The sequence below is a fragment of the Podarcis liolepis genome (assembly GCF_965112155.1).
Source record: "Podarcis liolepis genome assembly, chromosome: 7".
Classification (NCBI taxonomy): domain Eukaryota; kingdom Metazoa; phylum Chordata; class Lepidosauria; order Squamata; family Lacertidae; genus Podarcis; species Podarcis liolepis.
In genome coordinates, this window is record NC_139561.1 from 62,158,363 (window position 1) to 62,181,025 (window position 22,663).

At 43.7% G+C, this 22,663-nt stretch overlaps 1 protein-coding gene across 12 annotated transcripts in view; it reads right to left on the reverse strand.

Annotated features, from left to right (window-relative positions):
- CSMD2 (CUB and Sushi multiple domains 2) overlaps window positions 1–22,663 on the reverse strand; it is a 495,517-nt gene that overhangs the window by 49,021 nt on the left and 423,833 nt on the right. For all 12 annotated transcript variants that reach the window (XM_083511538.1, XM_083511534.1, XM_083511540.1 and 9 more), the window contains 11 exons: window positions 21,398–21,607; window positions 20,040–20,228; window positions 17,697–17,874; window positions 17,126–17,271; window positions 16,487–16,567; window positions 15,318–15,431; window positions 14,262–14,450; window positions 11,965–12,111; window positions 7,986–8,174; window positions 1,237–1,422; window positions 240–434 (listed from right to left, as the gene is read on the reverse strand). In XM_083511538.1, the coding sequence (XP_083367664.1) occupies window positions 240–434; window positions 1,237–1,422; window positions 7,986–8,174; window positions 11,965–12,111; window positions 14,262–14,450; window positions 15,318–15,431; window positions 16,487–16,567; window positions 17,126–17,271; window positions 17,697–17,874; window positions 20,040–20,228; window positions 21,398–21,607 (1,824 nt within the window). The remainder of the gene's footprint in view (window positions 1–239; window positions 435–1,236; window positions 1,423–7,985; window positions 8,175–11,964; window positions 12,112–14,261; window positions 14,451–15,317; window positions 15,432–16,486; window positions 16,568–17,125; window positions 17,272–17,696; window positions 17,875–20,039; window positions 20,229–21,397; window positions 21,608–22,663) is intronic.

The window sequence follows — 22,663 nt, forward strand, 5'->3', positions numbered from 1 at the left end:
CTACAGTTCCATGATTCTATGAAATATGAATATCCATTGTGTGTTGCATAACATATATTTCTGCATTACTGAATGAAATGGAACACCTGAGTGAGATCAACTATTTGCTGCAAAACAGAATATACCAGATGAAAGTGCAAATGAATATTGGAACACATTGCAGCATATTTGTCCATCCCTCATCATCTTTATCTTCTCATTTCTGAGCAGCTAAAATGCCAAGGTGGCAGCTAGCTTACTTCTGCAGGTTGGCTTGGGCTCTCTTATGCTCCAGGTTTCATTGGCTTGACAGTGGATGACACGGTAACCTGTGTAGTAGTACCCGGGGTCGCAGATCAACATTAGTTGTGCATTGTACTGGTACTGGGTCTCGTAGATCAGCCTCCATCTACCATGCTCCACAGCAATGCTGCCAATATCAGGGCAGCTAACCGCTGAGCACCAGCCATGGAAAGAGAAGAAAACAAAATTAACAAAATTACCTGCAAGAAACCAGACCAAAGACCCACCACCACAGCTGAACATTGACCAGTATTGTGACCTGATGAAGCTTACAAGTAAGGCAAAATGGCTGCTTCTGCCACTGTTACTGAGCTCAAATATTTGGCAATGCATGAAAGTAGTTGTGAGTTGGTCACAGAGAGGGATGCTTGGAGGGAGCAAAAGGCAACACATCACAATTCGGATACTGCACCCTCATTCCAACCATTTAATGCTATCCATGTGACACTTGATAGTTTGTCATTGTTTAATGGTTTGTAAGATGCACTGGGAACCTTTTTCTGTCTGAAGTTTGGGTTTGTTTACTTTTAAGTTCTAAACAAACAAACAAACAAACAAACAAACATGGAAAATGAAATAGCTAAATGGATGAATAGCTTATTGGAAACTCTGTGATTGGAGGAAATATACATCCAGACCAGATGCTGAGGAGGACAAATGGCAAGGAAGGGTAGGTCTATCAGAGGTAATTAGCTGTGCAAACTGAAAAGGGAATCTCCTTATTCTTGAGCATCAGATGATTTAACAGACTACAAAGGAAGGTTTATGCTTTCATGTCCTTCTTCAAGTCTTCCCAAAGGAATGACTGGCCATTGATGGAAACAGACTGTTGAACTACACAGACCATTTGTCTGATTCAGCAGAGCTCTTGTATTCTTCTTAAATAATGCCAGATGTTTAGTTCAACAAACATATAACTCTCAAAAGGGAAACATTACATAAAAGGGGACTTACCCACGCATGGAAGAGGGTTATTGCCATTACTCCACTGCCCGTTTGTCAGGCACTCAATGCTGGATGTTTCCTGGGCTTGAAGGTGGAAACCCTGCTTGCACTGGAAGACTGCTTTGGTGCCCACTGTATATTCCTTGCCAAAAACGACCCCATTCTTTGGCGCTTTGGGAACTCCGCAGGAGAGGGCTGGGAAGGAAATGGTGAGGTGTGCCATCATTTGCACCTTACATGAGTTTTTTGCTTCTCTAATTGGATTATTCCAAAAGTAGCCCTTCTTGCCTATCCACAACCTCCCACCCCAGAAGCACATGAAGCGGCAATGCTATGATTGCAAAATTTGGAATAAAAATATAGATCAATGCAAGTGGTAGAGATAATCCACTCCTTCTCCTTGCCTCCCCAACAACTTTGACCAATGATTAAGCAGTTCCAAAGAAAGGGGTGGGGTCTGAAACAGCTGGCCCCACTTCAGCACCTTATTTGCAGGCAAATAAAAGTTAGGGGGCAGCTGTGTTGGTCATGATTCAACCATGAAACAATTTGGGGGGTCGGGGGAAGGAGGAACTTGCAGCTGCAGTGCAGAACAAGCTTCTTTAGTTTTTCTTTCTTCTTTTATTTTTCGAAAGGAAAAAAGGAACTCTCCATAATTACAAGTCTCTCCCTTTAAACAAGGAAAGTATGAATTAAGTAGGTCCACCTGTAAAAACAAGCTGAAATTAATTCCCACCTTAGTCCTATTGCTGCCCAAATCATTTTGCCCCATTCTTTTATTTTGCTTTGTGGGTTTCCCCTGCCCCCCCCAACCCACATCCAAATGCCCAAAATGAAGTGAAAGGAGATCTGTCCTATTCCAGATCTGGAAGTGGCGTTGGCAGAACTACACCTGGTTGTATGATGCTTAAGTATCTGGTCTCAAAGGCAAATGAAGGCAAAAGAGAGAGTTCAAGTGCATGACACAAAAATCCAGACCAAGTTCAAATGGACGACAGGCAGTAGACAGGAATGGACATCTGGGGAAGAATTCTCATAAGCGCCTCGGTAGGGAGTGTCATATAGGCAGCAAATGACACAAAGTACGCTGTAAGGATTTCACAGTGCCATAACTATGGGGGTGAGGGATGATAGCTGGGTTGTGTTTTTTTTTTTTTTTTTTGCCCTGGATTAAACCTCCAGATGAGTGGCATTGAGGTTCCCAGGCTGTGTACATGTGTACACAAATGCATGCATGTGTATGTGTGCCAAACTGCGTCTCTGACCAGGTTGAAATAAAGCCCAGTTTTTTCACCCTGGGGTCTCATTCCCTACAGTGGGGCCCCTAGAACCTCCCCATCCACTTGAAACAGTGCCAAATACCCCACTCTTCCTTGGCATAAGGAGAATGAGAGCTGTTTAAACTTAGGATGTAATGAAGTGGCAGCTGGGATAAGGGGGGGGAAAAAGAGGCCTGCACAAACGGATCTCACTGGCCAGCACAAGGGTCATCAGTCGCATTCTGGCTTTGCAATGATAATTGTGTGCATGTCATCTGAGCCACTAAGGAGCTCAGCAAATCCTTTGGCAAGGCCAGGCGTCTAGACGGCTGCTTGTGATGAATACCAATTTCACACAGCAGCAGCAGGAACAGCAGCAAGCACAGCAACAGGCGCCTGGGAATCCTTGCCCCTTCCAGCTCCAGTGCTGTAATCTCTTTAACCTTCAGGTGTTATCTGATCAAAACAATCAGGAGGGCCTGGTATGCAGCTTATCCCCACCTCCCCATACAGTCTATTCCTTTTCTTTTCTTTCAAATAACTTTTCTGCCTGATTCTTCTGGACTTCTGCACACAGACTCTTTTCTCTCTCTTTTTTAGATACTCATTTTGTACATCCTGTCCATGCAAAACATGAGGGCCATTTTCCGATTGCAGGGCAGGACAACTGTGGAGCTGGCCCAGGCAAAGGGCTGTAGCTCAGTGGTACAGCATCTGTTTTGCATGCAGAAGGTCTTAGGTTCAATACCCAAGGGCACGTCTTGCCTGAAACCATGGAAAGGTTAGTGTAGACAATTCTGAGCTAGATGGACCAGTGGTCAGACTCAGCATATGGCAGCTTTCTATGTTCTGAAATATCTGCTCAGAGCTCACACAGTAGACAGCTTACGCTGTCCCTCAGCCCATCTGCTCAGGAGTCAGAGGGGAATTTGCCCCATCCGTATAAATCAAGGAAATACTAGTGTCAGGGCCGGATGGGGGTGTGTGTGGCTGTACCTGAACCCAGACTTAGAACATATATTCTCCAGCTCAGCATCCCTCAGTCAAAGCTTGAAGCCCAAATTGCAGCAGACCACTTTGTTATTCATGCAAGGGCAGCAGACTGGCGTGAATTAGAGAAGCTTTTAAATGCAAACTGTATCAAATTTCTCCCCCATCCCTAACAACACTGGCCAAAGTCAGGGGCCATCAACACACACCCTTATTCCTTTCTGTACACAAGTTATACAGGTGTTGAACACTACATGCAAATATCTGTATAAGTGGACAGCCCAGGTATTTGTGTATGCTGTTTAATATACATACATGAAACCATAGTGCAAAACTATCAGGATGATGATGCTCAGCTTGGTCTCTCAGCTTGAACTTCATAACTAGGAACTAGTGCCTGAGCTTGCTTTTCCTTCTCTCCCCCCCTTCCCCCCTCTCCCCCCCCCTTTTTCCTCTTCCCTTCCAGTCCCTGAGGGCATGGGCTGTCTTATCACTGATATTTGTAAGTGGCTTTGGAAAGCACATTTTCACCTTAAGAGCAAAGGTAAAATGCTTTAGATATATAAATGGTATAAATATTGTGGTGCATTATATATATATATATATATATATATATATATATATATATAGAAAGAGAGAGAAAATGAGAATGCTATTAGCTTGTTATAATAAAGACTTTCCTCAAGTTGTTACAGCAGCCCAAATGCTTTTTCTTTTCTTTTTTAAAAAACCCCAGCAACGGTGTTCTGAAATCTGAATTCCAAACCATTCCCCACTCCCCCACCCCACCAAAAGTCAGAATGAATGATCACAATTTTACTTGACTGCAGACATTTTGGCCCCTCTTGAGTTATCTGCTCCATAACTGTGATATTCCACACTTTAATTAACCATCTTTTAACATCTGGCATGCTTGCTTCTATTGCCCTGCATAGCTTCCAGTTGGATGATCTCCACTAATTCTATGTCAATATACAACCTAGTTAGTCTGAGCGCAGGCCTGTCCAGACCAGCTGCAGCTCACCAAAAAGTTCATTAAGCCACTAAAGGCAGCCCTTGACTTCACTTCTACCACAGATGGTCAGGCAGAAATGGACTCTGCTACTGGTTCGTCAGAGAAGGTGGAGGCACCCCTTTGGCATCAAAATGACATCCCAGTTTGCAAAATTTGGCAGAATGTGGTATGATGAGTCTTTGTTTACATGCAGCAGAGAAACCTGGTTTTTCAGGATGGTAATAAATTTCCCATCTGCTCCTCCACAATACCCAGCAGAGAGTACTGCTCTCCAGGAGTGATGTAAAAGCAGACCAAAATATATGGCTTTTTGAGGGGAGAAGCTAGGGTGGGTATTTTCCTCGGAAAGAGATCCTACAGTCTTCAACTGGGAGACACCTGCTGGCATAGTGGTATTTTTAACTGTGATGTGCTAAGGAAATGAATCAGGAATCAGGACACAGATTTGAAAGTGCCAATAAGCCACTAGCAAACTCCAAAAACAACAACAACAACAACAACAACAACAACAACCCACAAACAGAGAAGGTTGTTGTGCCAGGAGGAACTGGCTTCTATGTTTTCCATGTTTCAACTACTTTTCCATGTGCAAGAGCACACAATCATCTAGGGAACTGCTGGGGAGGGTAAGTGGGCTGGCTGGAGGCAGGCAGCTCCTCTTGGCTCATTTCAAACCAAGTGTGGGTTAAATAGATAATTCAGGCTCCATGGAGCCAAGGAGCTCAGCCCTCACTGATCCTACTCCACACCAGAATGAAGCACATTGACTCTCAAAAGAGAAATGGGAATGGTGTCTGTCTATTCAACACTGAGAGTGCATGAATTTATATTCCATGGCAAGTGGTGTCCATTTGTTCCTTGGGCTACATCAACCTGCTTTCAAACCTGGAGCCCTCCAGAGGTTGTTGGACTCCAACTTCCACCAGCCCCAGTCAGCATGGCCAATGGTCAGATATGATGGAAGGCTTCAGGCTCTGGGGAGGCTGAGGCCTATCAGAATAGAGTAGTTGCCTTGGGTCCCCACTGTGGAAGGACATGTGGATCCAGATTTGGCCTCCACAGTCACTTATGGACTCATTGTTAAAACTGTGTTTATGGAAGGCAATCTTACTCGGCTATGTGTGATCGCCAAAGAAGAAGAAGAGGCCCATCACATATAAATACGTATTTTGAGAGAAAATACACATTTAAATACATATTTTGAAATGGTTTTTTAAATGTAGCAATTGATAGAGACTTGGAAAGAAGCCTGCAAATTACTAGCCCACCAAGAGGCTAGTAGCCAGCATGCTGGCTATGGCAGAGGGGAAACTCAGTCCTCCTTGGAAGAGGGATAGTAGTCCATCTGTGTTTTCATGCTGGTTCTGGGGAAAGGGACTTTTTTTCCTCCATGGCTACCCCAGAAAGCAAGTTCCTTCCTTCCTTCCTTCCTTCCTTCCTTCCTTCCTTCCTTCCTTCCTTCCTTCCTTCCACCAAGACAGCGCATTCACTCACATCAAATTCCAAGCACTTCCTTGCATGTAGATCATTTAGCCACAACCAAATGCAATGCCTTGTGACTTTACTGTGCTGTGACAGCGAAATACACACTTCACAGCAAAACTGCCAAGGTAAATCACAAGTCCAGAGAAACCTGGAAAGAGTTTTCACTAAGCAGCAAAAGTGACCACTGGCAACAGCTTGACCTAGTCTGAGAATAATAATAATAATAATAATAATAATAATAATAATAATAATAATAATAATAATTTTCTCTCTGATATTTCATGTGCTGCTGTATGAACTATAGCTGTAGGAAGCTCAGCTGGAACATTCTTCATTCCCCAAAAGCGGCACACGTTGCCACTTGATTTTTTAAAAAAATCTTTTTATAACGTCTCAGGAGCTGGCATTATTCAATGGAATATGCCCTTTCAGGGCAGTCAGTGCTTTGGGGATGGTGGGATGATAATTGCTGCACATTATCACTTGGCTGCCCTGGGTTCCAGCAGCTAAAAATCAGCTGGCTTTTCATTTCAGAAGACACTGATAATTAATTCCTGCTTTCACAGGTGGAGATGTGCTCGCACCGGTGGGTTTTTTAACATGTTGCTCCCAGTGGGATTTGAAAGAGTTGCAGTTACCATGGTAACCCCAGCCTAGTGCTGAGTAGGCCGCACCACCCAGTTCTGCTGCTCTACTCAAAACTAGCTGCTTTCATCCCACTACTGTTAGACTGGGCTCTCTTCTTTTTCAGTGAGAAGGAGGTACTTTAAGATTCTTGCAGCGATGCCCTACTTAGACTACTTGTGGATGTTTAGTCAGAAACACTTGATTAAAGATCTGATAATCCAGTTGTTCTTGTGTGACAATGGATTTTGCTGATCTAGCAGAAACTCTTTTTGAATTCCCTTGAACTTCCCTGTAGATTTTGCTCAAGGAGAAACTTTCAAATTCACTTTGACTCCCATTTAGGGGGCCGGGGGAAGCTGCGGATGACTGAGAGGTGGTTGGATCTTTTTTCCTCCTGGAAAATTCCATTAGGCTAGTTGCTCCTTTTGGGGGGCTTCTCTCAAAATGTTTCATGTGAGGAAAACAACCCAAATTTGCTTTAGATTGGGATTGTAACTTGAGGGACTGGTGAGAACTTGGGACAGCCTTGAAAAATATCACTCTCCTGTCTCCTGGTTGTTGTTGTTGTTTTTACTTCTGGCCTTAAGTTTAGTTAGCCAAACCATGGTTTATTAAACCAAGATTTGTTTGATCTTCTGGACCCTATCCAGTAGCTTAACTATGGCTTGTTTACTGTCAACAAACCACAAGCTGAAGCCATAGTTTGTTGGAGGCTTATGAACCAGGGTTTGTTTTAACTATAGCTTACTGTTACATGTGAACTCAGGACATTTCCTTAAACATGGCTTGTTTGGCAACCCCACCCCAAATGGTCATTAAACTATAAAAGCATGGAGCAAGAACAAGCCAAGCTTCAGAGAAGAAACCATGTCTTGTTTAGTCACCTTTAGGACAACTCATTATTAACCCATGACTAAACAAACCACAACTTAAACAAATCATGGCTTAGTGTTACACACAAACACAGCAATTGTGGCAGAGAAAATGGGACAGTAGGCCAAAGCGAATGGTCTCATATCATCTGAGGCTGGATCAGTGCTGAAGCTAAGCAGCTGTGGATCTGAAGGATCCACCTGGGTAGGTGGCCACTTGGAATGTAAGAGCAGAATATTAATAACAATATTGCAACAAGAAGAAAAAAATGGGAAGATGAAAAGTGAAAACCATCGTTTTGCTTGAATTGCAAGTCCAAGAAAAAGAGATGTGGTCGTGAACCTTTGGACACCTTCGAAAAGATAATTCTTGTGCTTCAGACCTCTAATTTATGCAATATAACAGCCCATTTCCCCCCACTCCAAAAATATATGTAGAGCAGGGTAAATCATAAGCTTAAATAAACAATAGAAATAATGTGTTCATTTCACAGCTTCTCCCTTGCCTACCTTGGCACAGAGGAATGGCTTCATTCCAGTGGAAGTAACCCTGTGGGTGCCTTGAACACGTCGCAAAGCTGTGACCCACAAGGCGGTAGCCGACATCACAACCGAACTGGATGGTGCTTCCTGGCTGCAAACCAGTGTGGCTGAGGATGGAACCGTGGAGAGGAGGTGGAGGGAGGCTGCAATAAGGGGCTAGATAAGGGGGAAAGGAAGAAAACACACCCACAAGAGTGTGAGAAAAACATGAATTGCTTTTGCTCACATATACATAAATATTGCTACACAGAAGCTGGGTTCAGATGACCCCACCTACAGGCACTGAAAAAATACCACAGGCTGGCCCTGCCTCCTATGTATTCAGCTGGTGTGTGAAAGGTCTCTGTACATTGGTACACACATAGATCTTCTTTTGATGGTTGCCAAACATGCTGAAGGCAGAGGGTGTGGTCACTGGATGCCTTGGGGGCAGGGAATGGCATAGCTCATGTGGTCACACAACCCCCTGAACCCTTGGAACACACACAACTGTGTTGTCCAGAACAATTTCTTTAGTTTAGTTTTCAAAGCCCTTTAGTATCTTGATTGCTTGTCACTGAACTGTGCCCAACACATCCAGATATGTATTTATTTCTGCCCCACCCTCCAGTCTGAAAGGAACCCCCAGCTTGTTTACAAGAGGTAATAAAAATAAAATTAACAACTGCTCAGACCATTAAATTCAAGCAATTAAAGTCACTGTATCAACCATAAAACCAGTAAAAAATAATAATGCGGATATCTGGCATCTGTATCAACAATGCAATGATGTTAGGAAGTGTGGCAGCACAAATTACAACTGTGGCTGAACATTTATTATAAATGTTATGGAAATGTACCAGTAGAGGAGATTGTCAGGTCTGGGGGCTAAATGCAGCTCTCTAGACTTCTCTAATTAGCCCTCAGTGAATTCTTTTTCCTGGATGGAATGTGTCCTTGAACTCTGATCATGCCTCGTGTATCATGCCTTGATGGAGGATGGAAAGATTGGTGTGGGTCTGGAGAAACCTTTGATTTTTGCATGGCTGAAATGTAGCTCATTGCACAAAGGTATGTCACATTCCTTGATCTGCTCTTTTTTTTTTTTTTTTTTTGCCCTGGCCCAACCTACCACTGGCGTGTCCCATCCCTCCATCCCATGAAGAACGAGGGCTGAAAAAGATTCCCCACCCTTGAGATGTATGCTGAACATTGTGGAGCAAGGAAGTCAAAAGTGTATGTTAAGACCACCAGATTAATCTGGGCTGGTGCAGTGTAAGGAAGGGAAAAGGTGTGGAGTATGAAGAGAGGTGGGATATGGGATACATCTTTCCGCATTATAATTAGTTGATTTCTGATTTTCACTTCTCTCAGCACATCTCCCTGTAACATGTAGCTTGGGCCTCATTGTTTGTTTCAACAAACACCACAATGAGAGGATGAGAAAGGAGAAGAAAATGAGAATTGTACTGGTTTGCTAGTTAGCATTTAGTTATTAGCTTCAACAACTAGTGCCCGGCAAAAGGTCTAGAACAGGGGTGGGAAACCTCAAGCCCAGGGGCCAAATGTGACCCTCCAGCCTCTCCATCTTTCCCTAGGGACTCTGTCCAGGCCACAGGCCCTTCCCCACCACACATTCTCTTCTCAGGCCAGACCCCTCACTGCCTTCACACCCTTTCTTGAGTGCTTTTGCCTGGTAGGAATCTGCTCTTGAATTCTGATAACACCTCTTGCTTGCTTGGACAGAGAGGCATAATAGTGTTTGACAGGCAGAACCACCTCCTGGCTGGTTGTAAGTAATATGGCAGGGAAGGGACTCAGGTTAAGGGCATCCTGAGGTTGGCTGAGCACAGCCCCTTTTTCATTCATGCACCAGCTTCTACTGGGAGAGGGTGTATGTGCACGGAATCTAGCCTACTGTACAATGTGCATCTGCTGCTGTGCCCTTTTTTACCTTTGACCTTGCCCACATATGGTATGTGGCTCCCCAAAGAGAATGTGGCCATTGGACGGAAATAAATGTTCCCAGCCCCAGTCTAGAAAGACAATATTAGAACAGACACGGCTATATAACATAAACAGGCCTGAGATGGCATCCAATATATTTCTGCTTGAATTTGCTTTTGTGCCTCCGTGTTGTGTTGTGTTGTGTTGTGGGGGATGGGTGAAATGCCACGATAAATTGCCAATTAAAAAGGAAAGGAAAGGAAAGGAATTGGATTTCCCAAAAGAGAAACAGCAGCTAGTTTCACCATTAACATTTTCAATGTGGGTGTTTTTTACACTGGTCTTGGTTTCATATGAAGTTTAATTACTCCGCCTGTATAAAAGCAATTACCGGGTGTTTGGCAAAGAGTCCCTTTAAAATTAAACAACGCAGTCTTGGAATGAAGCATATTTTAATTACTTAATGAAAAGCAATCAAACTCGGGACAGGGACACATATAAATGTGTCATAAATAAGTTAATACTGTTATTCCATAAATGAATGAATTAATATTTAATTGGCAGAAATTATGTTTTGGTTGCGTTGCTGAATGAACACAGAAGCTTTGTTCCTCCGAGATTGCTGTGTGTTACTTTTCATCTCCTGGCTGCCATTTAGAGTCCCAAACAGAGTATTTCTGTGCACCTCAAAGGCTCAAAGCAGAGGAAGGGGGGGGGGGGTAAGAGGCAGAAAGTGGCCCCAAGTTTGAGAACAAGAAAATGTAGGATCTTAAAATATACAACAGGCTTATAATAACCTGTAAACAACGAGAGTGGGACCATACTCACACCACATATTTAAAGCACCATGTAACCCCTTTAAAAAGCCATGACTTCCCCCAAACAATTTTGAGAGCTGTAGTTTGTTCAGAGAACTGGGAATGGCTGAGAAACCACCTATTCCCCCCAACGAGCTATAATTCTCAGAGTTATTTTTTATATATATTAAATTTGTATGCTGACCTTCATCTGAAGATCACAGAGTGTTTCGTAACATAAAATTACAAAATGAGAACACAAAATACATAATAATAAAAACAAACTAATAGCTCCCATCCCATAAACACATTACGTCAGGCTTGATCCAGGTGACTGAGCTGGGATATAAGGGTTCAGGTGGCCCCAAAGGTACCCTGGACCTAAGTTGTTCAGGGATTTGTAAATTAATACAAGGGTTTTGAACAGGCATCCCCAAACTCGGTCCTCCAGATGTTTTGGGACTACAACTCCCATCATCCCGAGCTAAACAGGACTAGTGGTCAGGGATGATGGGAATTGTAGTCCCAAAACATCTGGAGGGCTGAGTTTGGGGATGCCTAGCTTTGAAGCTGGGCTTGGTGGTAGATGGGCAGTCAGTGCAGATGCTTTAACACAGGGGTCAGCAAACTTTTTCAGCAGGGGACCGGTCCACTGTGCCTCAGACCTTGTGGAAGGCTGGACTATATTTTTTTTCGGGGGGGGGGGCGATGAATGAATTCCTATGCCCCACAAATAACCCAGAGATGCATTTTAAATAACAGGACACATTCTACTCATGTAAAAACACGCTGATTCCTGGACCGTCTGCCGGCTGGATTTAGAAGGCGATTGGGCTGTATCCGGCCCCCGGGCCTTAGTTTGTCTACCCATGCTTTAACATGTTATTGGCCAGGTACTGCCCCTCCCAGCAATCTGGCCACTGCATTTTGCACCAGCTGGAGCATCCAAACCAGCCCTGCACAGAGCACATTGTAGTGATCCAGTCTCGAGGTTTATTCAAGACAGCATGTATAGGATTTGCAGTCTCAGTTACATGGGGAATCATTTAGCTAAAGAAAATGGGTTGAGCTATTTTTGTGCACGAGAACAGGATACTGGAGTTCTATTAATAACTTCAGATTGCAAAAAAGCCCCAAACAAAACTGAGCATAAATTTCTCAGCTCGTTATCACTACTTTATGCATCAATACACATGTCATTTCTATCCCTGCTATTTACTAACCTGAATAGCGGATTCTGAAGCCCTTTCTGCTATAGGCGTGGTCAGAGGACCAGTGGAGATAGACTCTGTTGCCAGAACTGGTTACTGTTAGGGGAGCAGAGTAATTCCCACTTAGGGACAGCAATAATGGACTGTGGCCTGAAGGACCTTGAAGAAAGATCAGACAAACAAAATATAATAATATATAATAAGCCCTTCCACATCAAGCCATGGGTGCATATAGTTTAGCTGCATTTTGTTTCAACCTTCGTCAGCCAGTGCCTCTTGAAGCTCAGAAACTGTACCTAATGAAACAGCTGTCTCCTCTTGTTTGTCTCTAGGACTTGGTATTCAGGAGTAGGAAGCCTCCAAAAGTGGGTGCTTCACTTAGCTACCATAGCTAATACGGATTGATAGACCCATCTTCCTCCATGAATTAGTTTAATTTCTCCTTCTAATAGCAAGCTCATATGGTGAGGGCCAACAAATTTGAAGCCCAAACCTGGCCACTGAAAAGCAAGGGGGAGGTATCAGCATGCTTGAGGGGATCCTCAAGTTTTGCAGAACTACAAACGTTCTTTAGGGAACCTAAAAATTGCCGGTAATTTAGATGATATTTGCAGAGTGGATTAAGCCCAGCAAATTGGTGAGGAAAAAGGACTGGAATGTGACAGAATTGGAGATTATTATTATTAATATTATTATTTAAACAGCACACTTTCACAGATGTGATTATGTTGTGCATAGCATAAAGTACAGTAGGCTCATAGGCACAGGAAAACATTGCAGTGGTACTTCGGGTTACATACTCTTCAGGTTACATACGCTTCAGGTTACACACTCCGCTAACCCAGAAATAGTGCTTCAGGTTAAGAACTTTGCTTCAGGATGAGTACAGAAATCGGGCTCCAGTGGCACGGCGGCAGCAGGAGGCCCCATTAGCTAAAGTGGTGCTTCAGGTTAAGAACAGTTTCAGGTTAAGTACGGACCTCCAGAACGAATTAAGTACTTAACCTGAGGTACCACTGCATATACCTTATGCCTGGGGAATGTCAGAAAGAGAGGGGAAATGTGACCAAGAGCACTATTGACTGAATGTTTCAGGAGGGCCTTCCAATGGGGATAAGGCTGCTTTATGTGCTTACAATTTTGAGTACTTTCAAATAAGAAGGCTGTATTGCAAAATGATCTCACTGAGCTAGAAGAGTAAGGAGGGGGAAAAAGGGAGACATGGCAGATGCTTCCTGAAAAGCCCCAGACTAGGACTAACTAAAGCTTGACCAATATATATATACATAAAGGCTGTCTCAATAGAGAATTACTAGGTTGATAGCAAACATTGGCACTGAGATTTATCTTTATTAAGAATTAGTCTTAATAAAATGAGGTAATCACAGATGCTCATAAGAAAGGATGGAATATTGGTTTGTGAATCTTGCTGAGGCCTGTTAGATCTTTGCTTATGTGTAGCATTTGCTTAGATATGACTAAGACAATGGGTTTTGGTGAAGATCTTGGGTATTTTAGATGGCAGTTTTATTCCCTCCCCCAGAACACTGTGATTGGAGTGCCTTGGGAAAATCATTCACTGAGATTAGACCTATATGTCAAAATGAAAGACACACAGGGCCAGCCTGCCCATGAGGCAAGGTGAGGCAGTGGCCTCAGCATAGCAGGCTCTGGGCAGCTGAGAGACGGCAGATCCAGCCTTCGAGAATGCCACTTACCATCTCCTGCACTTGTCAGCCGCCGCCACCACCTCCTCCTCTTCTGCTGTGCACCTGCATGCCATGAGTGAGTTGCATGTGCGTGCCTGCGGAGGCTGCGGCGTATGCATGCATGTGAGCAGCAGGTGAATGCATGCAGCATTTTCTGTTTTGCATCTTGCAGCAAAACATCCTGGGTGGCCCTTCACTCACAAACTCTCTGCTCCCTCCCCACTCAATCATTTCCTTAGTCAGCTTGGTTTTGCTTTAAAATAAAAATAAAAATGCAGCAGTCACTTTCAAAATGTAGCTTTTTGTGGGGGGGGGGGCACCCAAGTCCACAGAGCAGTATGGGATTTTAGGGAGTCCCTGATCCAACTTGAAATGCCTTGTTAACAGTGCAATCCAACTCAGGAATGTGAAAGACTTACTCAAAGCACCCCTGCTTGCTTTGTAAATCAGAAAGTACACAGAGGCAACACACACCTCTGCCAGCGATTCTCTCAACACAATTCTTTGATTTTATAAGGCTGTATACCTTCTACTTCGTAAGTTATTTTTCTTTTAATGACCTGAACAGCTCAAAATTTCCCAATCATCCTGGTGACTCACCATCAAAGATGCCAAACTCATCATACTGCTTCTCACTCAAGAAGTACTCGACAGTGAAGGTGATGTTGTATTCTGGCTCCACCTTGACCACCCAAGAGCAAGTCTGAAAGTGAGGGTAGCTGCCTGTGAAGGTCGGACTCAGGATCACTCCCATGGAGTCTGTGCGGACCTCATTCATTGGGCAATGAACTGATTGGTGCAAAAGAAAGCAAACACAGAACATCACTTTGTGCCAATGCTACAGAGAAACAGCAGCAGGACAGTAAATATACCTGCAAGGGGCTTATAGGGACATAGAAAGTCAAATTCTTGGTCCACCTAGACTGGAACAAGGGAATTCTGTATGAAAAGCATGTTTTGAAAACAATAAAATATTTGTGTGGGGGACTGCTCATGAAAATACATCAGCACTTCAGTGTGGATTTCTCCTTTTGTATGCAATTTTGCCTAATATACATTTTGCAATGCAATTTCCCCAAGTATTTTTTTTTTGTATTTAGTTTTCACAAATGTATAAAAAGTACATATTCAATTTTATGCACACTTCATCCAACTATATACAGCTTTGTACACATTACTATGCTAAATAGCTGCACTGCAAAAATCAGAGAAATTCACATTTTGAAGGACGGCTGTATTTTGGTTTGCATGCTGCTTCGGAAAATGCTAATCAGTTAGGTTCATCCGTAGTGCAATCTGCATCAAATGTCTCTCCCATCACTACTTCATGGGCCCTTCCTACTTTGGAAGAATCATGTATAAAACTATACCAAATTTCTTTTTATTCCTAATTTCCACAAGAGAATATCAGGCTGCAAGTTTTAGGAACACTGTAATTAAGGTATCATCAATCTCTTCTGTCGAGCTTCGGTATAACTGCTGTATCTTTTGATATTTTTATGTGTTTAATATAGCTGTTGTTTGTTTTGCATTTAGTACACTTAGAAAAGATTTTAAAACTAACAAAAAAAATCCACCGAACCCCATTTACTGCCTGGTAGTTCCTGTCTCCCCTAGGGCCCTTCCAAGAGCCACAGTAACCTCTAAAAGACTTACCTTCACAAGTTGGGGGAGGCCCTTCAAACTGGAGGTGAGTACCAAGCCTGCAAGTCAGGATCTCATTTCCAACCAAGGTGAAGCCAGGAAGACACCGATACCTAATGATATCACCTGGGGAAGGAGACAAGGGAGTTCAAAATGCATTTCAACAGCAGAAGGGGCAAATCCCCCAATGAAGAAAATCAGATTGTGGTCAAACTAGACAGAATGACTTACTGAAGGACAAGTCTGTAAATTCTGGTTTCACTTAGTTTTTACAGTGTTAAGTTCAGTTCTCTACATTTCCACAACAGTCCCAGTGGCGTAGCGTGGGGGGTGCAGGGGGGGCCGGCCGCACCGGGCGCAACATCTGGGGGTTAGGGTTAGGGGGCGCAAATCCACGGGTTAGGGGGCGCAAATTACTTGCCTTGCCCCGGGTGCTGACAACCCACGCTACGCCACTGAACAGTCCTCATGAAAATTCATCAGCATTTTAGTGCAAATTTCTCCACATACTGGCATGCATTTTTGCCTAATATAGACATTTTTGCAAGCAAAAAAGTCCTCCTGCATTATTGCTTCCTCACCTTTTTTAATGCAAGAAATCCTTGTGCCACAGTTGTGCCACAAAAGGCAGCAACGTAACATTTATTGAGCTACTTTGCAATGGTTTCTCCAGCTCTCTGTGGCAACCAGACATTCACTAGCCAAGCCTCATTGCTCTCTGTGTCTTTGTCTGGTGAGGTTTCCCCTCACTTTGCTTCAACCCCAGCCCCATTTATCTTCCAAATCCCGCCACTGCTGCAACGATGGAGATCCATCCCCCAAGCCTGGTTCTAAATCAACAGCTGAATGAGGTGGGTGAGTCCTGGCTTGCTAGAATGGTCCGATTGTGTAAATCACTTTTACTTTGCATGCAAAACACTATCATGGAGTCGCCTAACAACTCTCAGCACAACCTGACATGCTGAAAAACCTGTCAGCTTGGTCTGCAGGACCAAGGACAGCAACTAGGCAACTCAGCCTGAGTTAATTAATTACAAATTCAACATTCACCCCGTACATTTAAAACACTCATATATCAGCCATGTCTTCCCCCCAAGTATCCCGGGAACTGTATTCTGTTAAGGAAAATACAGAAAACACCACAGAGCAAGTGCCAGGGATTCAAGTCATGCAGTCAATACCTATGTTGTAATCCTCATTCTCTGTGATGATCTCAGCATTGGGGACCATGGTTGGAGGTTGGCATCTAGAAAGCTGATAGGCTGAGAAGAGAGGGGAATGAACAAGATATGTCACAATTCCAGATTGCTAACTATATGGACTTGCATGTGCCTTTTGTGTTTAAAGGCAATAAATGTGAGCATTTAAATCTGTCTCAGGAAACCAGAAGCCACAGGTCTGAAGATCTATCTCCATCTAACCTACCTGAGACAGATCCTACCCATCCCCACCTCCAAATGCAACCTGCTTCATCTTTTTGTTCTTGTTGCTGCTGTGCAAGGACAAAACATTTTTTTTTTAAAAAAGTAGGTTTGTAGCACTATAGAAACCAGCCATGCCAGGCATGTGAAACCTGTGCCCCTCAGACGTTTGATGCATTATAATTCCCATCATCCCTGACAACTGGGCATGCTGATAAAGTTTAGCAAAGGGTGGGCTTTAGTATGCTCTGGCCGCAGATACTTTTCAATGAGGAATGCAGCTAATCAATGCTTAAATAAATATGTAAATGACACTGTGCCCGACAAATGTTGCATGCAATGGTTTATAAAGACATATATATCATAGCAGATGTCAGCATGTCAGTGAGCTGTACAGACCGTAATAGTGAATCGCAAAGACTCCTCCGTTGGCCACGTCGCTGTAGAATTTTAGGAGGACTTGGTTGGAAGAGCTTTGGGTGGCTTTCTTAGCAGAATTTCCTGTAAAAACACCCAGTTGTGGGGCTGTCTGCTGAGGACCATCCCTAAAGAGAAAGAAGAAAGATGAATGAAAAAAACAAGTGCATGGCAACTGCATGGGTTAAAGTGAGAATGCTCTGTAAAAGAGGCTGGCTCCCTGTGCCTCCCACCCAAAAGCTCCAGATGCCTTATTTATTGCAGGTTTGAATGACTATCAGCAGGTTTAGAGCCTTCGAAGAGGATGTGGGAACTGTAACTGTGCAGGGTCACAATAATGCAGGCTTCCTGCCCTTTTCCTCCTTCTATACCTCTAGAGCCGATTTGGGGAGGGCATGGAGTTTGTGCAGGGTGTGGGTTTCCACTGCACAAGCAGAAATCCTTGTGTTGTTGAAACACATCAACCATGGTTTTGACTCTTCCACACTCATGTGACCTCTACTCAAGTTGATTTACCATTGTTGGGCTTTCTCAGTCCGCATGTCCTTCTTACCAGACGGTGATGAAGTCATTATATGGCTCTGTTTGCAGCAAGGTGAAGTTGAGGTAGATGCCATATCCAGCCGACACCGTAAGAAGCCACGTGCAGTCCTGGGAACTGGGATACTGATTGGGAAAGCCTGGAGAGTAGATAGTGCCATTGTGTGCAGTGATGTTTCCTCCACAAGGAACTGCATGTTGATTGACAGGAAAGAGAAAAAGAAGTCTAGTAAATTCCTGCATCGCAGCGGGTTGGACAAGACAACGCCCAGGGGCCCTTCCAACTCTACAGTTCTATAGATAAATAACCTTCCAAATCAGGAGTGGCCTGATTTTGGTACGGCATCACCTACCTTTTCTCTCCATGAACTTTCAACTCATTAGTCAGGATCACATCTAATAAGAACAGTCATATTCAAAAACTTTGCCTCTTGCCCTGTGGCAGACTTACTGAAGCAAAGTGATCAAAAGAGCAGCTAGGAAGGGATTGTATAATGGGATAGATTAGACCTTTCCTAGCCCCTTGAGAGAAACCACAGTAAAAAGGGGGTTGCAAGATAGATTCCATTTCAGTGCTGTCACTATTGTTATTGGGCTTCATTGTATCTGTCTTCTAATGAATAAGAAGGGAGAACATTAAACCTTGTTAAAGGGGTGTCCCAGAATATCCCTATATTTAGGGATAGTTCACCATCCCAGGTATGACACTCCAACTTTACAGGGGAGGTATGGTCATCCCAGTGGCTGAGGGGAACAAAGTCCCTGTGCAGTTCCTTGAAGTTCCTTAATCAAAAGATTGTCCGAAGAATGTGTTGCTCATAAAACCAGCGTTTTGGAATCATGGCAGCCCCCCACGCTGGGTGGTTGAGAAGCGTGTGCTGACAAGCCATCCCCGAATCCATGGGGTTTGACTGCTGGAAAGCCATCTCTCAGCAAGTGGAGCAGCAAGGAGTTAGTCATTAAACTTACTCCAGCACAGCAAGATGGATGTCAAAGGCACAAAGCAAGAAGGTGATCAAAGCCCTGTTCCTTCCACCTTATTTATACTGCTGCTTGGCTCCTAGTTCTGCTCAGACTTTGATGGCTGAATGAATGTGAAAAGGCAAAAGCTCACTTAGAACAATAAAACTCCACTCTAATCATCCTAATGGAGGTGGGGGTGTCCAAAAGGAGAAGAAGGGAGAGAGATCAGGAAGGAAAGGCTGCCTTCATAGGAGAGAGGGGAAGGGTTCAGCAGTCGTATCTCGGGGAAAAATATAATGGCTTGTTTCAGATGTAATGTGAAACGAGGTCAGCTCAAGGCAATTTGCTGCCCAAGGGCCAGATCAAGATGGTGCCCACTCCATGTCATGTAGAGAAGCCAATTGGGATGGCAGATGAATATTGCTTCTACATCAGTGACTGGAAAGCCAATTTCTACCACACCTGAAAGCAGTAGGTTAGTTTAGAGGCTCAAGGGAACACAAAATTTCACCCTCTAATACTTTACCAACTACTGCCCCCCTCCCAGCATCTGCCACCTGACTCTGCCTAATGGTAGGGCCCAACTAAACCATAGCTTAATGTTACGTGTATGAGCAGAAGCAAGCCTTACGCTTGTGTTTTCTCTGTTCCTCTCACCTCCACAGTGTGGCCACAAGAAGAAGATTGGAAGGATCCACTTCCTGTTTTAAGACAACCAGCATTTTTGGTTTTGTTCAAATTGGGTGAAACTATGGTTAGTTGAAACTCTGGCTGGTAACAGGAGATGGGATCATAAACCATGGTATGACCTAGCTTGTTTCTACAAACCAGAGTTTAAACCAACCAGTTTTTCCACACTTTGAACATCAGAAGTCTCATAGTCAGGATGGCTATATTTTGTGTCCTGCTTCTGGGCTTTCCATAGGCGTCTAGTTAGCCAGTGTGAGGATTGGATTTTGGGCTAGATGGTCTTCTAGCCTGATCCAGCAGGGCTCTGCTTGTAGTCAAATACTGAGATAAAATGTTGCTGGCGAAGGGGGAGAGACATATCTTTCTTCCTTTGTGCCCACTCAAGGAATTTCCTTTTTTAAAAATTGGGTTTTATAAACAAGAATAATGTTATACAAATAAGTATACCAAGTTTTCTCATGTCATATGTATATCACAAAAATAGCATAAGAAATGTGGGAAAATACCTACAACATATGTTTCAATATTAGTGGTCAATGTGTGGGTTCTTGGTTATGAATTGGTTTAAACAATTAGGAAGAAGGAGGAGGAGGAGGAGGAGGAGGAAGAGGGGGACGGGAGTGGTGGGTATGGTGGTGTGCTTATGCTTCTATTATTCTACTTAGTGTTTTACTTTTTGGGAAGTGACTCAATAAAGCCATACCTTCACACCTGGGCAATGGGTGGTCCCAGTTTCTATTGGTTCCATGTTGACAGGTCAATACCGGGTGGCCAATGAGCTGATAGCCAGGGAGACACTCAAAGGAGATGGACTGGCCCACACTGTAACCGGCTCCTCTCACAATGCCATTGGCAAAGGGCTCGGGGTCAGGACATTCCTGTAGCTCATAAGCTGGAAATCAAATGAGACAAGAGGTGCCATATTTTAAGGTAAGCATTTATTAGCATGGCTTCATAAGAGGCATCCGGGGCACAAGCAACTCTGGGGCACATAGTCTATTTCGCGGAGTCTCTGGTGTCAGGGATGCTGAAGGACCATCTTCCGCTTACAATGGCTCTGTAGTTCACTAAGATCACTAGAAGAAACCTTGCTAATAATGCAGTGAACGGTTGAGTGTGTCTGAAGACAGTAAGTCATCCATTGTAGCATGTACCCTCTGAATGCATTCCTCACCCCACTGTCCCATCCCACCCCTGGCATTCCCCTGGAATGCCCTTTATTGGAGACTTGCCTCAACTGAGCTGGGATGGAGGACTTACAGCAGTATATCTCTGGTGAGCTTGGATGGGGGACATCAGTTGGCATAGCCCTGGTTGAATAGCTGGTTCAGTGGAAGATCCACTTATTACAAACTCCACTCATCCTGGAAGATCTTAGGTTTGGACTGCAACCTAAGTCCCTTTTCAAGACCCACCTTTTTTCTTTGGTTTAAATCCCCTGGTCTTACTCCCAATCAAATCCATGCTTTAGGACATATAACTGCATAGGCTCACATATATCTCCCCCTTATTATCTTTCTCCCTTCCTCTCTACTCCCCTGTTTTCTCTCCCAGTGTCAAAAAAATTAGTTTGCAGTCTCTGGGGTGTGCGTGGGGCTTCTGTTTGGGGTAGTGGCTCTTTAGAAAAGAGCAACAATAATTCTAAAAACTTGTAGACAGACACCAAAGCTTTCTGTGCTTCTAATTAGAACCAGAATAAGAGCGGCAGGAAAAAGCCTGGACAAAAGACCAGTGGGACAGAGTATTCCTCTGATGCAACAATTATGAGGTCTCCAAGCATCTAAGAAATTCAGGTCAGGTTGAAACCCCAGGCAGAGTGCAGAAGCCCTCCAGGAAAACACATTGTGAATTAACTTGTCTGTGTTGGCAGGGTGAACAGGCCCTGGCTATTAGGATTATGCCAGGCTACTGTGTAACCCTTTTATAGTTGCTTGGATTAAAGCCTCGAGATATGACTTCAAAATTAGAGAAGTGGCTCTCGCATTCTGAGCACTCTTTCCAGGAGCCTCAAGGGCAATCTGGCTGCATCATGCACAGCTTCATTGGCTCCCTCCTCCTTACCTTGGTATTCTACCTTAAAGCCAGGCTTGTTCTGTGAGTGGTCGCTGTGGAAATACATGGTGGTTTCATGGGATGTGGAAAGGAGGGAGCCTGGGAGGTCACTCCCGCTAAACCGGCTGATGATGTTGCTGGTGTCATACGGCCCATTACGGATTTCAACGAAGTCATGGTTAGGCTCAGTGGAAAAGTTCAAAAATTGGAGGTGGGCACCTGTATGATAAGGGGAAAGAGGGAGAAAGGAGGTATATTACAGGGTCCCAGCCAGAAAGTGGACTGTGGCTCAACTAGGAGTGCAGGCCACTCTCATGTTCACATGTGCCCAACTTTAAGATCATTTCCACATTAATTTGCAATGGTTATTTTTAAAATATGCAAAAAATTCACATTTAAATACTTATTTTCAAGTGCCTCTCAATACACATTTTTAATGTACTTTTTTTGAAATGAGGACTGTGTCATAACATTCAGAAAAGTAACAAAAATTCAACAGATAGCGATGTCCAGATCTGTATGTTAGTATGGGAAGTGCAGTTTAGATCAGCTCACTTCGGAAAGATTTGCAAAGATCAAATTCCTCAACTATCCCTGGGCTTGACAAAGGCATTTGGGGTTGGCTGCAATCCCCAAAACACACCCAGCTCCTTCAACAGTTCCTTATAAGGTTTGGTTTCCAGACCCTTAGTCATATTGGTTGCCTTCCTCTGCACACATTCCAACTTGTCAATATCCTTTCTTAAATTGTGGTGCCCAGAACTGGACACAGTAGTCCATGTGTGGTCTGACCAAGGCAGAATAGAGTGGTACTATTACTTCCCTTGAACCAGACACTATACTTCTGTTGATGCAGCCTAGAATAGCATTAGCGCTTTTTTTGCTGCTGCATCACACTATTGACTCATGTTAAGCTTGTGGTCCACCAAGACCCCTAGATCCTTTTCACATGTACTAGTGGCAAGCCAGGTGTCCCCCATCTTATATTTGTGCAGCTGCTTCCTCCTGCCTAACTGCAGAACCTTACATTTGTCCCTATTGAAATTCATTTTGTTAGCTTGTGCCCAGTTCTCCAATCTGTTAAAGTCATTTTGAATCCTGATTCTGTCTTCTGCAGCATAAGCTACCCCTCCCAGATTGGTGTCATCTGCAAATGTGATGAGCGTAATGGAAGCACAGTTAAAAATATGGGCACATATATTTGGCACAAGTCCAAAAGGTTTATGGTTAAAAGAGTGAAAGGGGAAGCACTGTCAGAGAACATTATCATCTTGG